At 35.9% G+C, this 18,962-nt stretch overlaps 1 protein-coding gene and 1 pseudogene across 1 annotated transcript; one reads left to right on the plus strand and one right to left on the minus strand.

Moving 5' to 3' along the window:
• Positions 1–477: 477 nt before the first annotated feature.
• LOC100366755 (carbonyl reductase [NADPH] 1-like) lies at positions 478–6,237 on the plus strand. Its single transcript, XM_002734772.4, has 6 exons — positions 478–588; positions 3,921–4,181; positions 4,336–4,448; positions 5,027–5,155; positions 5,334–5,475; positions 5,900–6,237. Exons 1-6 carry the CDS (start codon positions 568–570, stop codon positions 6,059–6,061), a joined length of 828 nt encoding a protein of 275 aa, XP_002734818.2. The 5' UTR covers positions 478–567; the 3' UTR covers positions 6,062–6,237.
• Positions 6,238–10,523: 4,286 nt separating this feature from the next.
• Positions 10,524–18,414, minus strand: LOC102809298 (carbonyl reductase [NADPH] 1-like; annotated as a pseudogene).
• Positions 18,415–18,962: the final 548 nt, after the last annotated feature.

The following is an 18,962-nucleotide window of genomic DNA, read 5'->3' on the forward strand; positions in this document are numbered from 1 at the left end:
AATAGAGTAGTTAGATAATTGTAGTCATTGGCAATTATTGCCTTCTGCAATTTTCTAAACTCTATTATTACAGCAGGCACAAACTCCATATAAACATTGCAATATAGCGAGGGACTTTCTTAGTGGCGCCATCAAATGATCTAATGTTATGAACACGATTGGATTGCTACGGTACATTTCGTAACAACCTCACTTTACCTGGCGTCACTTGGAACTTGTTGTTGCATTTCTGTCTAAAATAAATTAATTACCACTATAATGAAATAAAACAAGAATATGATTATTATTGTGTAACATTTCGTTCTTCTAAAACTGAAAATTTCTTGTCAATTATTAAAAACTGAATTGTTGATATTATTGATGCCATTTGTTTTCATTGAAAACCTACGAGGTACCACCGCCAACGGCGAAAAATCACACCGCGCCAAAATATACCACGCCAAATAATCACTAACTTAAGGGGATAACTGAGCTCCATAGTGAGTGTAAATTCTGAAATTGGTGGCCTGTGCAGTTTGTTGATTGCTGGGTTGATTGCTTTCATGCGTGGTCGATTGGGTCCTTCAGATGGCTTCTCGGATAGCTGTGGTAAGTCACAGCATGGCCATGCCCTTTTGTAAACAGGGTGAAGGGCCATGTTACTATTGGGGCGACTGTGCACGCCCATCGACGTACGTGGTGCACTGATCAACATTTTACCGTCCTCTGTATACGGTCACTCAATATTAAAACCTTACACCATGTGCGCATGCGCTCTTGCTAAACAATACGCTTTCAGCTCGATTACGCTATTACGATACAGGGAATAATTACTTCGATTTGTCCGTACTCGTCCGACCCCATACAGCGCCCATCCCTTCCAAAATGCTACAAATTCGACTGCCTGGTCATAAAACATTGTCTTTGAGCTCGAGGGGAGTGCAATACATAAAACTTGCCTAATGGGGACGTGCCCCCGAAATGGGTCTCGTTTTTTGGATTTTTGGTATAAGTATCGGTCCTATTTCTGGTCAAGATAGGTATAAATATCTGTAATATTTTTCCAATTTGCTATACTTATACGTCCGTATATGAGCGATCAGTAAAATACATATTTTAATAAAACAAAATACAATACAACTGTTGGCTTCCATGTGCTTCTATTGGAGATGCTCTTCTAATAAAGCAAATACTGTAACTGTTTTATTTGGAATAAACAGTGATGACAGGAACAGTATAGATTTTGCCACTATCTAGGTATAAAAATGGTCACACCTTTGAGCACTCAGTGGCACCTCCCTACCGAGCTATGTATCAACTGCCCCGGGCGTTGAGCATTGTTTGAATTTTCCGATTACCGGTAATTAAGTTTATATAATACAGCGTTCATATCGACTGCCGTGAATATCGCGAGAATGTGTAGACCACGGTAACCATGCATAAACCAATTCAATTCCAACAGAACGTACATCGACATCTACAATTCACTTCCGCATTGCGTTACCAGAACACCTGACTTACCTGGTCAAAGTACGATGTTGCAGGTCAATTCGCGCGAGAAAACATAATGACAGAAATTGCTTTGCATCGTGAGTTTGCGTACAATTGAAAACATTCATCAAGATAATGACGATTCTCTTTTCCCAAAACCGTAAATCCTGATGGTATGTAAATAATATTGTAATAAAACGTGCGTATTTTTTGTGATCATTTCTGTTTCGTCATTGTAACAGTGTTGTGGAAATCAATGGCGATGCAATTTATTTCGCAATTTAAATTCCACTAAAAAGACGTACCATTCTCCCTAAATCTAGCACATTGTGAACGCAAATTGTCTTTCAACCATTTTTACCTTGCCCGTACCATCAAAGATGGAAGGGAAAGGTATATTAAGGGAAACATTTTGTCCGGCGTTGTCGTTGTTGTCGTTGTCGTCGTCGTCGTCGTCGTCGTCGTTAATAATTGTTATTGTGTGCATAATAACTTTACTAATTCTATTCCAAACTTTATCAAACTTGGTCACCTTATTCATCAGTATAAAGTCTTCCCTGAGTTTGAACAACAGATGTCCTGTATGAAAATATTATGCAAAAATTGAGAAAATCTGATAAAATATTTTGACTGTTTATACTTGACTGATCACTGGTGATACACATCAAAGGTCACTGATCTCAGTGGAAATATGCATTGTTGTATGTGTTCAATGAAGCAAATGATTTATCTTGTAATAATATCCTTGGTAATGTATCTCAGAATTTCATACTGGGTTTCAAAACCAACTCATGGAGAGATTGCACAGTCTGATACACATTTGCAAACCTACCAATAAAATCTTTACAGAAAACAAGATGTCGAAAATCAATATAAGCACTCCTATGAGCTGGGTGCCTAACTTTGATCAAGATCTGAAGCTAATAGAAAATCTGTTTAGTTCAAAGTTATCAAATCAAAAACAATACATAAAAAATACATTAAAAGCAAAACATTTCATCCACATTTTAAAAAGAAAATTATTCTAAAATATATGTATTCTGTATTTGACAAACAGTTCATTCGACAAATGAAAACTCACAGGAATATGTTTCAGCTATTAGAACAGAATGATAGAGTTTTTATAATACTAGTTTAAAAACGCACTTCAGAGATTGCAGTGTTTGAAGATGTAGATTCTCAGGAGGCAACAGTACTGTTGACTTCTCCCTCCACTGGACACCAACTATTTAAGTTGATTTGCATACAAAGCAGAGCTTGCAACATGATAGCTATTCATAAAGGGTGTTTTTTTTTTACTTTTCATATAATACAGTAGTCACACAATGAGGCAGTTCATATTTGTCTCAGTGAATCATTCATTTTTGACAGACACAAAATACTTGGACTAAAGCCAGCTAATTTTTTCTGTTATCTTGCATGTTTTATGAATCTAAACACACATCTAAATGCAGCACTTTTTTTTGCAATGAGACATTTGTTTTTATTCTAAAATATCTCAATTACTTTCAATAAAGCTGGAAATTATGTTTCTTAAAATAATTAAACAAATAAGACACCAATGTTTTTGTAAGATATTTACATCTTTTAAGGACATTCGGTAGACTGATTCCCCACTGTTGGTTCAACCCCAAAACTTGTTTGTATTCAAAATTAATTATGACAATGCATATTTATATTGAAACAAACTATGATAAAGGGAATTATATTATATAACAAAGGGCAAGGTCACCAGAGTTCAACTATGTTTTTTAATACACACGATTTTGTGAGCTTTATACAAAAGTTGAATAGTGTTCTGCTTCAACAACTAAAAGATATTATGTCAGGATTTGTCAAACCAGATCTTCTTTCTGACAATGATTGTAATACTGTAGATTTTGAATGTCCATACAACCATAAGAGAAATAAGTCTTTGTACATTGTATTCATTACCCGGCATCCTGACTTGAAAACAGAGAATTTCCATGAGAATGTGAGAGCTGGCTATGTGACTTCTTCGATACTTTCCAATCACCTACATAAAGCTTGGTAACGTCTGAATTGATCTGAACTGTCAAAGTTGCAATCTTTGTTCATATGAGTCCCATATCTCGCGCATTCGTGCCACGACGACCACTGTCCTTTAACACGGGACCACATGCTGATTCTGTCACACAAACCACTCACGCCACCCATGCTTGTGGTAAATATAAATGCCCGCCCTGGTTTGACAACTGCTGTCGAAGATTGAATTTAAGGTTGATCTCAATTGTCGCATGATGGTTCGCCAACTCGCACAATATTTCCCATACTCAACCAAGGTTCTATTTAGAATTGTTTTGATGGCCAAATGTTGTCTTTTGTTCGAAGTTTTGTTCAGCTGGGATATTGTTTACAACAGCCAAACAATAAGGCTGTGACTCAAAAAATTATATTTAAATTGTTATATAATTATGCAATTTTTTCAGGTCACAGGAAGTAATAAAGGAATCGGATTTGCTATAGTGAGGGCGCTGTGCAAAGAGTTTGACGGTTATGTGTATCTCACAGCTAGAGATGAAGAAAGAGGGAAGAAAGCTGTGGAGGATTTAGAAAAAGAAGGTCTTCATCCCAAATTCCACCAGTTGGATATCACAAACCAAAAAAGTATTGATAATTTACAGAAGTATTTGAAAGATAAATATGGAGGACTTGATGTACTTGTCAACAATGCGGCTATTGCATACAAGGTATTAACTCAATGATATCAAAATAAAAGTTAACGACAAAACACATTTTGCAGAAATTGGATTTAATTAAATCAAACAATAATTGGTCTACAGCGAGCAGATAATAAATACGTCACTTATATGATGACTTTATTTACTACCTTTATTCATTCAGAAAAAAGATGCTGCTTCTTTTGCTGAGCAAGCTGAGGTTACAATAGCTTGTAACTTCACAGGAACCTTAGATGTATGTAAAGCGTTATTACCATTAATCAAGCCACATGGCAGGTGGGTAAATGGAAGTTGCTCGGCCATTTGATTGATTTCTTATATCATGGTCTTATTTATCCAATTCAGTAGCATGTAAGATCGACACACCATTTTATTGTCAAACTTTTTTGAGATTATGATCATTAATAAAAGTCTCATGCACGATCTGAACAATTTTATATAATTTTTATGCAGTATCCCGTGTACAACGATGATAACTGTCAGTTTGTGTTTGACAATTTATGACAATGATATTTCAAAATCAATCATGCCAAATCAAATGAAATTTAGCTTACATGTAAAATATTTTGGTGCAAATCAATGTAGATTAAGTAAAAAAGTCCATCCTGTCAAAGAAATAGAGGAGTTGATTGTAATAGACCTTTTACGCCTTGTATAATTCTGTGTAATGTTTATTGAGCTTTATTTCTAAACGGAACATTGAAATGATTTCATCTATCTGTATACTAAATGTTGGTTTCAGCGGATCAGATAGTGGGAATCCCCCATCGGGTCCTCAGTTCTATAAACATTTCTCCAAAGCTGAACGCTAGAAGGGTATTGTATTTCAACTACCATTCTGCTTCATTCTCCAGGGTTGTCAATCTTGCAAGTTTTGTTGAAAAGAGGTCTTTAGATGGGATGAGAGATGATCTGTCTAGTAAGTTCAAATCACCCAGTCTTACAGAAGCAGAGCTTGTGTCCCTTCTTGAAGAGTTTGTGATGTAAGTATTCATTTAAATTTAACCCATACAACCAAGAAATGATGCTAAATTCTTCGATCTGGGATAATTAAATAATTCGTCGATATAAAAGTGTCAGAGCCATAATATGTCACCTTAATTTGACAATCTCCGATTGAGTAGCTTAGATTATCAGACAATGTATTTCATACATTTTCAGTGCTGCCAAAACTGGCACTCACACTGAGATAGGTTATCCAAATACAGCATATGGTATGTCTAAAGTAGGTGTCATAGCATTGACTGGAGTACAAGCACGTGATTTGAAAAATGATCCTCGAGAAGACATCCTCATTATGGCTGTGAGTAATGTCACTTATGTCAATTACACCGATATTATCTACGAATAATCATTGAAAAGAGAATGTGGATGTATATGATATTGTCTTAGGGAATGTGGTAAATGCATCAATTTCAATGGCATCATAGGATGGTGGACAGCGTTGTCTAGTGCACATGATTCTTTAAGAAAGATGACTTCGTAAACATACTTCAAAATATTATACTGTATGATGTTGATTATTTTTAAGCATTACATACTCGGATATGTGATTGGATATTTGTATGTCTTTCTTTAATTTATTTGTTAATGTCTTGTAATAGGTTACGCTAGATGCTAAAATTTAATTCATTTCAAAATTACACTTTCTATAGTTGCACTGCGGTATTTTGACTAGTATATATGATTCTAACTCGCATTAATATGAACCCATTACTATATTTCAGTGTTGTCCTGGCCACGTGGACACTGATATGTCAAGCCACCAAGGGACAAAGACTCCCGACGAAGGAGCAGAGACTCCTGCCTATCTTGCTTTACTACCACCAAATTCCAATGGTTTTCAAGGAGAAATGTTTCAAGATAAAAAGTTGTATCAATGGAGATGAAAGTAATAATAATGTTGTTCCAAATGGTTGCAAAGGCTTGTGTGAAGGAGTGTCATATGTGGAATAGTATGCGTAATGATTTTAAGACAACAGTATTGACACAACAAATAATTGTATGTTGATTGGTTGAATTGTTAATATTATTAGCAACTCATTAAAGTCAAATGGAGAAACAATCCATTCTACACATGTGTTGATTACTAGACTCAGAAAAATAATTCTTAATCAAAAAGTAGATACTTCTAGCAAGGTCATCACAGTTTGGATGATTAGAAAGAGATGACGTTCAACCACACTGGCACACACTTGTTTCCTTCATCACTTTGAAATGATAACCTACACATGCAATTATTCTGCGTTTGTAAACAGGTCACACAAATCTTTTAAATTGCGATGAAGTTATTTCTTTCCGATCAAATTTAAAGTGAACTTTAAATTCAGTAACACAATTCTAATATGGGACCGGCTAAAACATATTTGTTGGGCAGTAACAAAGGTTGATCTGCAGTGTGATATATTTCTACTGTGACAGACATTTATATATTCCTATAGACTAGTAATGGAAATATGGAATGGATATATTCGGCAACTGGGTCCTCTGCTACTCAAACAATGATGTTCATTTGCCTGTGGCCCATGTTTGGTTAAATTTATTGCCATAATCACGCATCGCTAGGTAGAGGCAACCGAGCATCCCACGTGATATATTTTCAGTTATGTGTGCACTGATTGAAACCAATATTCATATAATTATTACAAGGTCACTGGGAGTAATTATAGATTTTCTATATTATTAAATATAATGTAATGTAACGATGCTAAGACTTCTTTGGTTGGTATGCACAACGATGAAACATATTTCCCAGCAATATCATATTAATATGTCCTCAATTTCATGCAAATTAAATATATGGTTTAGAATAGCAATATCTGGGGACATTTTGCGGTCTATGGAAGCGGTTATTTATTGCTGCCATGTGTATATACCGTTTCTTGCAATGATTGTTTGTACAAAATGGTGGAGCACGCAACAGTGTCGATGTATGTTATTGCTTCAGTTGAATACATGTATTTGACCTGAGATGCAACTATTACATCACGAATATGGTCGTTTGTTTCACAGTCTAATCGTCCTAATCCACATTCGTCACATTAAAATTAGTCAGCCTTATAATATTGTGCAGGACGATGTCGATTTATATGCAGATGGGCAGTGTACAGTTATCACATCTGCATGACTCACTTATCCCATAGTATATGTGGTAGTATAAATGTGTGTGCACTAGGTCTTGTCGATTTACGGTTCCAATTCCAAGTACGGTATATTTTATGGTCAACATGTAAACAACTGAATCCAAATACTCTACGATGCTCGGTGATATCGCTTAATTTGTTTGCATCTCAAGTGTCTGGACTGTAAAGCGATGTTGTGTATTTTGTTCACTAACTAGAACAAAATAATACTGTCTGCAAGTGTGACTTCCTTTGGGATGGTAACAAGATATTTTGCCTACTGCATGTCAAATACAAATATGCTAACACCTCTTAACAGCAATATATAATGTGAATAAACTGTCTTCCATACGTATACACCGTGAGTGCGTGACCATGATTGGATACAGTTTGTTTTTGGGATCTTGTTGCGCGTTGGTAACTGCTAAGTGGAGTTTAGGCGACTAGGTGCAGTCTAACCTTAAATCGAATGATTTGACTGTGGGACAAATCTTCTATTGGGCCGAATCGACTTTAGGACGAATAAACTATATAAAAGGTTAAATAAACTGTCACAATATCACCTTAAATTGGAATTCTACCCATGCGAACACTGTAAATATAAGAATGCAAATAATGTAATGTATAAGAATGTTCAAATTCACAAACAAATAATAATAAATATAAAATGAATTATCCAAATATATAAAACTTAGGTAAAAGTATTTCTCAAATGCTCAATGGAATGTCATATCGCTCGTACGGACACCCATCATGGTCGTTATCAGGATTCCCACGGCGTATATAATTCGTAAAAGCATTTAACCACGACGTGGAAGTGCTACAATCACATTTGTATTTTTATTCAATGTATTTTTATTCAAAGTATTTACGGGAAACTTATGCGGGTGTATTGAATCACTGCCCATAAAAGGCGTTTTGAGTCGTATGATGTATCAATTTGGATTACGTGATTTACCTCATGAAAATACATGTTACATAAGAGTTGTGTGTCTGAGTCTATCCGAGTCTGAGTTCACTTGTTTTGCTCTCTGGGCTTGGCCGTTTGACTAACGCCAAGAGACGACCATTATACTCTACGCTACCTACCTACCTACCAACCTATTAGTTTGGCGTGTTTTAGGTGGTTTATCTGCAGCGCCACTGTGCATCATATAGTACGTCCCTGTGTATGATACTTAGAATATTGTGAGCGAGTTACAAATCTAGCAGAGAACCCGAATTTACACTCTAGTGTAGGCTTGTGACTGGATATTATTCCCACAGGGACAGAGGCATATACTGCTATAGAAAATGTATAAATATCACAGGTGACTGTGTCGCATACGACTTGTTTACCACTATCAGGGGGAAAATTCTCTTCTCTCTGGGTTCTCCACACGTGCCAGGGGGGAATCTCGTCTCGTCTCTATATCTCGTCCCCTTGAGGGATGGGATCGGGAAAGTCACTTATACTTTACAGTCAAATAAGACACACACAACGAAATACGTTTCAGCTGTCGTCTTAGTCGGTCAATCGAGCACTCTATAAGACACAGCGCCCTGGGGAAAAATCCCCAAGACTATCGCAAGGCTGACCCAAGACTCTCTTAGACTGCGTCAACACTCGCCCAAGGCTCTCCAGGACTGCTCTTAGACTTTCGACTGCGTCTATCGTAGAGTACTTGCCAAGACCGACTCAAACTCTCTTTATTCATTTTCAAAACTTTAACCAATTACAAAGCAGTAAAAAGACTCTAGGGCGTAACCTTCAATCATAATGCCAATCACACTAAGTACTGTATACGTCATCTCTTTTGATTAATCGTTCACTACATTAATAACTATGAATATAAACTGTCAGAATGAGTAGTCTGAATAGCGGCGGTATCTGGTAATTAGTTCCAAATCACTGAGCCAAGTTCCGTCCAAAACTTCAAATAGGTCTAAACGATGACAGACATAACACAGCAATTCAGCTAATAATCAGCTAATTAAGTCGGTTAACAGATACGCAAAAACAAATTCATGACACCACTTCCGTGTGACTGAGAATGTTCTAGAACCGTACTGTGTCTGGGTGGAATTTTTAGAAACTGGTTGAATAGGTAATAGAACACTGTAGGAGGCAATAGAAGGTAATGGAACATTCTAGAATTTCTAGAAGTTCCAGACTCATTATGTATGCTGATGTAATGGTCTATATACAGTGTGAGTATATATAGGGGAGTTGTTCAGCACCGAGATCAGATCGGAGATCTCGTTGAATTGTGTTGGAGTTTAAGTATCTAGTTATTGGAGGTTTGGAGTTTTACCGAGTTATTGTACTTGATGTGTGCAGAGTATAATAATACCAGTACCAGTTGAAACCTCATCTGTTGACTCCGTGTTCGTATGTTATCATCGGCGCCAGGGAAGTCTTTATGTTACTGTTGCCATTTTGGTATTTGAACCATCACACCTGTACTATACCAATTACGGTAATATTACGTTGCGTGTGACAGACTGTAATTAATAGTAAGTTACTGAAATGTACTAGAAATTCTCTGAACCTGCACTGCAGGGACAGAGGCATATACTGCTATAGGAAATGTATAAATATCACAGTTGACTGTAATTAATAGTAAGTTACTGAAATGTACTAGAAATTCTCTGAACCTGCACTGCAGTAAATTATGCTATTAATAATCCCATACAAGAGATTCCAACAAGTTGTATGTTGCCAGAATATTCCAATCGACATTAGTTATTACACAGAGAAGATAAATTTAATCTCGACGTTCATAAGTAAATACATTGTTGTAATTACACTGTTGCTGGTTTGAAAAGTGGTGTAAATGGAAATAATGGAAAAATACCTACCTAACAGGTGATGGCAAAATGGTTTAACTTATTTTTTAAATATATATGGTTCATGTTCTGCCATATGTCATGTCGATACAAGATGTAACCTACATTTTAATTTTTAAAAAAACGACATTCTAGTACCTATTTTTAGTCGAACTGACAATCGTATTTTAATATGTTATAATAATTTCATAATGCCATTATACAATATGCAACTAACTTTGAAAAGGTGAATGGATATTTTTACATATTACAATAGTTATTATTTTCAATAGATATAAAGATACTACATGATTTATAACTTGGTTAAGTCAATATCCAATGTCATGGTGTCGTATAGAAATATGGCTATCATATGAATGTTTTAATATATTTCATGTAACAGCTTAGGTATATTCAGTATTCATCTCCATTTTACAATCTTCTTGTCTGACAAAATTTCCCCTTGTGGTTGACCAACATTTGGTGGTGGGAAAGCAAGATAAACAGGAGTCTCTGCTCCTTCGTCGGGAGTCTTTGGACCTTTGTGACTTGACATATCAGTGTCCACATAGCCAGGACAACACTGAAATCATTAATATACAACTTACAGTTTATAAACACAAAACAAATGAATCATGGCCAGTTTCATTTACTTACATTGAACGATTCTAAATTTTAAATTTTAGTATAGTTAGTGTCACGAGTTAGAGTGCGAGGCCTAAGACCGAGTGAGTTTACCAGTTGCTGACAACTGTAAATGCGATAGTTATTGTAAACACATGAAGCTGATTTACCCTCTACCACGAAGGAAACAATAACATTGAAAGATTCAGAAATCAGTTACATTGTCTGTGTACAGCGCTGAACGTGAGTTGATTTACATAAATACAAAGGATGTATTTGATGCGTTGCCATTTGCTCATGAATAATTCAACTAACATTTGACATAGGCACGACCTTTCAAATTCCCATTTTTCAGACACCTGCAACTTGTTCAATAATTGAAAAAGAAATCTATCTCTCGTCAACTCCAGACGCTGCACTACGTGCTCACTCTGATATAATAGTGACTTACAAACTATGGCAAAGTTACATACTAAGACAATGTCTGATTACAAAATATGCTACAGTTATCTGTAACTGTTCCATTCTGTATACTATGAATACATGTGTGGCCGGATTACAATTAGCATAAAGACAAAGAGACATGTGTTGTTTTAGAAAAATAAACCAATGGCCAGAACAATGGGTAACATGACTTTTCTTATTCAATGTAGTAAAACTACTTTTTATCTGGTCGCTATTGTTGTAACGGTCCTTTCTCTTTCGATAGTGGATGATTTTTGTTCAGCATTTACTAGGAAAGTACTTTTTCTTTGTACTCAGTACTCATTTACTAATTACTTTGTTCTCAACAATGCCCGTTTACTTGGAAAGTATCCCATCCTTATTAAAACAGTATCCGTTTACTGGTTTCTTTGTTCTCAACAGTGTTCTTTTACGAGGAGAGGGCAGAACTAGGTTGTTCTCAGGTGGTTCAAGTGAAGAGCGAAAACGTTTCCCCTTATCGTTTAAGGATAGGTTATTGTTTGAGCAGCAGTAACCTGGAGTGGAACCAGCAATTCTTAGATCGAGAAGTTGCGTATATGCATGGTCAATCCATAGAGGTGAGCGGATACTTTGAAAACAAAATGCTGTATACTCTAATATGCACATACTCGGCAATTGTGCATTACTACTTTGTATCACGGATGTTTACTGGAAACCCGACCCCAAACAGACCGTTAAATATCGTTAACGTACACCTAACCATAGTTTAACTGCCAGTTAATTTACTAATATAATTTTTCGACTTCCAATTACAGAAAAACGATTCATTGGTCACATTAACAAGGATGTCTTCTCGTGGGTCATTTGTTCAAATCACGTGCTTGGATTCCAGTTAATACAATTACACCAGCTTTAGATGTACCATATGCAGAGTTAAGATAACCCTTCTCAGTGTGTGTTCCATCGCTGGCAGCGCTTTAATATAAAATGGTGTCACATCAGTAAATATGAATATGTACAAGTGCATATGATGTATGTGATCAGATTTTGCAATTACACAATGTGTCATAAACTGGCAATATGATATTATGTGTTAACTTACTTCACAAAGTCTTCAAGAAGCGACACAAGCTCAGTATCTGTCAGACTGGATGATTTGAATATCATCTTAAGTTCTGAACTCATCTCATCCAGAGCCCATATTCCATCAACACTTGCAACATTAACAACTCTGTAACAGATTGTAGATATTGAAAAAAACGTCTTCAATTATCAGCAAGCTTTTGTGTACTAATACCTTCGTGTACAAATACCCTATATGTTAAAGCGGTAATAACTGTGATTTTGAATATAACCACATAAATACACCTGGGATTCGCTTGGCTGAATGGGAATTCAATTGATGGCGTATCGCGGCCACATATGGCCTATATGCCATGATTTTAGCGTCCACGTTTCGACAATGACCGTTACAAATTGGAAATGGTGACACAGAAAATGTGTTATTAAAAATATAAAGTAAAACAAATCGATAGTTACATTAAAAGTTACATTAAAAGTCACATCCATAGCATAGTGCCTCACCACTTTAGGCAGATTAGCATCCCACTGCGCCAAAGTAACCGACCCTCTATTATTATTATACCACAGTGAGTCACAGTTATAATATGTATAATTATTGTACATTGTACGTTTCAGTATTGTTCTGGTATTTTGTAAATTGCGTTATACTATGAGACTATAATTACATTGGAGCATATATGTTATGCAACGAGTATGGTCCTAAAATCTGCATAATACTGTTTAATATCTTTTGTATGATATGTTGTGTATGAATTTAACGATGTTAAATGTATGAGCATACTAATATAATGAACACTGAATACTTGAAACCACTCGCAGTATTGTCTATTTGTTCAAGGTGAAGCCTCTGCAAATTAAGTATTAATTGTTATAATAATGCAGCCACAGAGTGTGTCTGCTTCTCATTATGACCATAAACTATTGATGTGATAGAAGTGGATGTAAAGTTGGCGAAATCATGAAAATGAGAATCGTCAAGGGCTATTTAAATTTATCACAAGTGTTGTTGTTTGTTATCTACCTAAACCTTAGCATTATGATCTACGACATGCGATGACTGCGTCCAATTATATATGTTATTACCATATTATTCTCTATTATTTAGTTTATTGCCATACATTCATTACATCGGCGTGCATTTTATAACAGTTACAACCAACTATATCGCTTACCGGCCATGTGGTTTGATCAGTGGTAATAACGCTTTACATACATCTAATGTTCCTGTGAAGTTACAAGCCACTGAAACCTTAGCTTGTTCAGCAAAAGGAGCAACATCGTTTATCTAGAAAAAAATATTATACTGACACATTGCCAATTATGCATAACGCAGAAGCCTACTTATAAATTTATCTGTAATTTATCTTTACTGCAATAAAGTGTACCGCTTACCAATGTTATGTTATTGACAAATTTTGGTCATTTTTTTAAACCAGAGATTGTAGAAGTTGTGGCTAAAAGATGTAGATAAGTGGGTGAAGGAAATAACGAATACATGCATTAAGCGTGAATATATTTCTTCAGATATATTCCCTACTGAGTGAATGATATAAATGGAAATAACGATTTTAAATTAAAAAATAATATTTTCATTCTAAAAAAAAAATCAGTAGAAAAATTGAAAAGCCGTTTATTGAAAAGACTCAGTGAAAAATAATTAAATAGTGCATCGGAGAAAGAAATCTATTTCTCAACAACTCCGGACGCTGTACTACGTTTAAGATGTTCATTCTGATTTAAATTAGTGGCTTACAAACTATGCCATATTATAGTACATATTGTGTAGAAAAGTATGAACAACTTTCATGCAGGGGTACATATACTATTAGCATTTCGCTTAGACAGTTGTTTAGGTGTCTGAACATGTGTGCATGTGAGGGACTGTATTTACTCTGTCAATAAACAATTTAAAATCCACGAATCTGTAATACTGACCTTTTTAGCTCAAAGTGAGGCAAAGTTAACCCGGATAGATATGGCAGGTATTATGCCTCTTTGAAGCAAATGATCTGACTTATAATCACCCCAATATATCATAAATATTTTTGTGGGCCATTGTTAATATAACAAGCACAAGTAAAGCACAAGTAAAAAACCTTATTTTGAAAGTGAACTTACAGTCACCATAATAAAAACACAAAATTTCACATTATTAATATAAGGGGAGGCCAAATGTGTGAAGGTCAATTTATTAATAAAATGTCTTGTAAGAGATGTAAAATTAATGAAAAATTGAGTAAATGAAATTTAGTTAGAGAAAATACGTCACGAATATTTAATACATTTCAAGGTGCTCTAGATATGTTTATATATCATGAGAATGTACGGACAGTACAATTTGTCAGCTGTCAAATAGATTTGTCAGTAGCGTCACATCAGACTACGACACTACGTTGTTGGAAAAGTGAATTAAGGTAGAGATGCAGTTTACCTGACAGGTATTTCAATTAGTTGATTAGGAAACCAAGATGACCTCCCTTGTCCACAAAACTATATATTTTCGGAAAGCTTATTGTATGAATTTTAAAGTTTTGTTAGTATTTTATTATTATGGACACTGTAGTTTGAAATGTGCAAAAAATGTGCTTTTTTGGTCAAAAGTGATTTAAAAAAAATAGCTTCTAAACCATGCTTCTGTTCCCTGTCAAAATTGGTTTATGGGTACATCTGTTTACTATGAAGAAAGCGCCGTCTTGAAAACTGTCTACCAGTTGTCACTTTTGTAGGGCAGCAGCTCAAATTTCACTACTTCAAGTTTATGCATAAATTAACACCCAGGCTTGTTGTCTGAACGATTGCTGTAACACTATTCAACTAAAAACAATGCCCCGACGGCGTTTTGAAGATAAACACATTGTCAATCATTTGTTAAAATTTCAAAACAAAAGGTCAAAGCGTCTAGGAGCTATTTGGAATGTGCACTAAAAAGAAGCTGAGATAATTGCTAATTTGCATAACAATTCACTCAGTAAAATGTTTGCTAATGCTCATAATTAAAATGGCTGTTACAGTTTCAAATTTAAATGTATTATCGTTTTGTAAAAAGTTAAATACAGTGCATAATATGGAGATCCCGTCATTTCTTTCTTTTTACCATGTTTTTTATTATTATTTATGTACATCCTTGCTAAATCTTGCTAAGCATTCAAAAGAGATAATTTTGCACCTGTTATCTATATTTTAAAATCGTTTTTTGAGTATGTTCCACTATTCACAATTCTACAAAATTTCAACAGTCTATAGCCAAGACGTTTTGGATAATAAAAAGCAAAAAAAAATTTGACTTCAAAGTGCCCACGAACCTGCATCTCTACCTTAAAAAAGCGAAAGTATAATCACCCTACTTTTGTACAAAATACTTCAAAAGAGGTAGATACTATTGCAAATATGCATAACAACCCATCACTAACATTTTGCATTGAAAACACAGTCGCCAGACACAGATTATTCTATGTGAAATACATTTGTTCATTTGTGTCGCATATATTACAATGTATACATTTGAGTTAAACATTCGACAATTTCAGTTCACTAGGCGATATACAGAATTCGGTAATTTTTTGAAAAAAAAAACCTACGCCAAGTGCAACGGGAACTGAAAACAGCATCTCAAAATCTGGTATTTATGGAACAATAGCGTCTCATGATTATATACGATAAACTAATGCACATTGTCATGTGATTTACAGATACCTTTTTGCAAATAACTAGACTTGCATGTAATGTAACAGTTGAATATGATTTAAATGCATCAGTTAGCCATATAAATACGTTATTGATAAGTTACTGATATAACACAGTATCAGTGAATTACATATACTGTGATCAATAAAGAAAATAACTCTTTATACCTTATATGCTATAGATGCATTGTTGACAAGTACATCCAGTCCTCCATATTTATCTTTCAAATACTTCTGTAAATTATCAATACTTTTTTGGTTTGTGATATCTAACTGGTGAAATTTGGGATGAAGACTTTCTTCTTCTAAATCCTCCACAGCTTTCCTTCCTCTTCCTTCATCTCTGGCTGTGAGATACACATCACCATCAAACTGTTTGCACAGCGCCCTCACTATAGCAAATCCGATTCTTTTATTGCTTCCTGTGACCTGGAGAACAGATGGATGAAAAGACACATGGATGGTTAATCCAAAGTTATATTACGTTTTATTGTTAGTTAATTACACTTTTACTGGTTAATATCAAGCCTCAAAACCAAATATAATTCCTAGACATTAACTGTAATGTACGAGTTTTTAGGTCCCCGATTTCGGTATTCGTACAGTATTCATATTACATCGTATCTTTCAGTTTGGCATCAAATGTAATAAACATATTATATTTTATCCTGGACTTATTTACATTTACATTCCCAAGATATATCCAACCGAACTGCGGAACATCATAGTCCTTTATCGATATCTTGAAATCAATCACCTCGATGTTAACAAATGGTCACATTTTTACCAAACTTTCTGGCAAAAGAGACTAGTTGGACCACAGCCCAGTAACAATAGTTATTTAAAACGCTACTCAAAGATAAAAATATTTCATGACACTAGAATGAATAAAATGAAATAAAAATGCTGGGTCATCGGACTTGCTTAAGACAACATTTATGTACAAAATGTACTACACGTGGTACTGATAGATCAATGAGAACCTTCGATCAGTGCACGCCCCTCTCAAATGCTCACAAACCGACTTTCCACTGATATCTCTAGAACCGTAAGTTGGTTTTTAATGAAACTTGCTGTAGATGACATTTTGCATGTGTAATGATTTACATCTCTATGGGTTATGCTGCAAAAACAGCTCTGTGGTTACTGATTTACATATGAACTGAGTCAGGTGTGATATGGAGCCAGATGAGTGTCGCGCAGTGATCCGTTTTTTTATTTGAAAGGACGCACACCAAAGGAGACTTTTGATGAAATAAAAGAAACTTATGGTGATGATGTCCCATCATATGACCTTGTAAAACGCAGGCATCGTGAATTCAAACATGGCCGTAAGTCTGTGGAAACAGCTCCAAGACCTGGTCGTCCCTTTTCTGTAGTCAAGGTGAGGCAGCCATTTTGGAAGATCGACGCATTACTGTTCGCAAAATAGCCCAAGAGGTCAAGAATAGTACAGGGTCTGTGGAAACTATCATTCATGACCATTTGCATATGCATAAGGTGTCTGCGAGATAGATTTCCAGGTTGCTCACACCTTTCCAGCAGCAAGAACGCGTTGAGTGCTCGATGATGAATTTAGGGATGCGCCAAGAAGACGAGTCAATGTTTTTCAAAAGACTGATTACACAGGATGAAACTTGGGTCCATCACTATGATCCAGAGACCAAAACCCAGTCAATGCAGTGGAAGCACTTGGACTCACCACCTCCAAAGAAGTCAAGGCTGCAGCCCTCCACTCGCAAGGTCATGCGCAGAGTCTTCTGGGACCAGGACGGTGTAGTGATGACAGATTTTCTGGCAAAGGGTACCACAATTACAGGAGCCTATTACGCTTCACTTTTGATGAAATTAAGAGAAGCTATCAAAATCAAGTAGCTGGATCAGCAAAGCTATCCTCCTCCTGCAGGACAACGCTCAGGTCCACAACTCGCATGTCACCAGATCAGAAGCACGGGCGTGTGGATATGAAATCCTCCCCATCCCCCTTACTCTCCTGACCTTGCACCCTCTGACTTACATCTCTTCCCAGCCATGTAGCTGTTTTTGAAAGGAAAGCATTCCCAGATGATGCAGTCTTGATTTCTGAAGTTACGACGTGGTTGGAGGACCAACCCGGGATGTTCTACAAAAACGGTGTCCAGAGCTGCATCAAACGCTGGGAGAAATGCATAACTTTGGGTGGTTCCTATGTAGAGAAAGAGTTATAAACTGTGCCAAGTTTCATTAATCTCCTGCTATGGGAAATGGGTCAAGGGCATTACATATTGAACACCCCTCGTAGGCCACTTGCATGCATACGCCATGTGTCACAAAAAACGTTCCTCAACCAATTGCTTAGATATGGCTAAACATGAGCAAAATTTTTTTAAATAAAGGGAAACGACGCCATTTTCGATGCAAAAAATGTCTTTTTGTCCAAAAATAAACGTTAAATTCTAACCCGATCTTACCATTGTCACGAAGAGTTTGTGTCTGTGCTCGGTTGACGCAGTTCATTCTGGTCACACGGTATAGTTGTAGTTTAAATATACACCATATGTTGTAAAGGTTTCAATCGGTAGATACAGTGACATAAGTAGACAAGTAGACAAGACTTTACTTCTGTTTCTGCTTGTCAATATTTGATACTTTTATATTGGCTTTTTAAATTTGTCAAGGTTTTCTGTATTGTTGGAAACCACGCCACCTCGAATCGAAAATATTCTCATTTGTAATCTAGATAGCTCAAGATAAGCTTGTAAATGAAAATACTAGCAACCAACATCATGTGAACATGTCACGTGAAGCTTGTTCCAATAATTCTGTAGGTTGGATGGAAGTGAGGTTCAAATAGAACAAAAATATTATTTTCTAACTTCGAAAGAGCAATGGACGACTGATCCTCCCTTATACCTCGCATTGTTAGGTTTAGTTGACACGGAACCTAAGAATCCACGTCTTGGAATTAACCAATGGCGCGAGTCCATGCACAACTATTTGCAAGATTGTGCCTGATTGGCTATCCAACCCTTACACCTAACAGTCAGACCAATCAGAGAGCAGCT

Source organism: Saccoglossus kowalevskii, chromosome 7 (genome assembly GCF_978046115.1).
Source record: "Saccoglossus kowalevskii chromosome 7, keSacKowa6.1, whole genome shotgun sequence".
In the NCBI taxonomy this organism is placed as follows: domain Eukaryota; kingdom Metazoa; phylum Hemichordata; class Enteropneusta; family Harrimaniidae; genus Saccoglossus; species Saccoglossus kowalevskii.

Bases quoted from the DNA above. Each gene is read 5' to 3' on its own strand.
- LOC100366755 (XM_002734772.4), top strand. From the start codon at position 568: ATGGCTTCTCGGATAGCTGTG. The intron at 4,182-4,335 runs GTATTAACTCAA...TTATTCATTCAG, and splicing joins ATGCGGCTATTGCATACAAG to AAAAAAGATGCTGCTTCTTT. The intron at 5,476-5,899 runs GTGAGTAATGTC...ACTATATTTCAG, and splicing joins AAGACATCCTCATTATGGCT to TGTTGTCCTGGCCACGTGGA.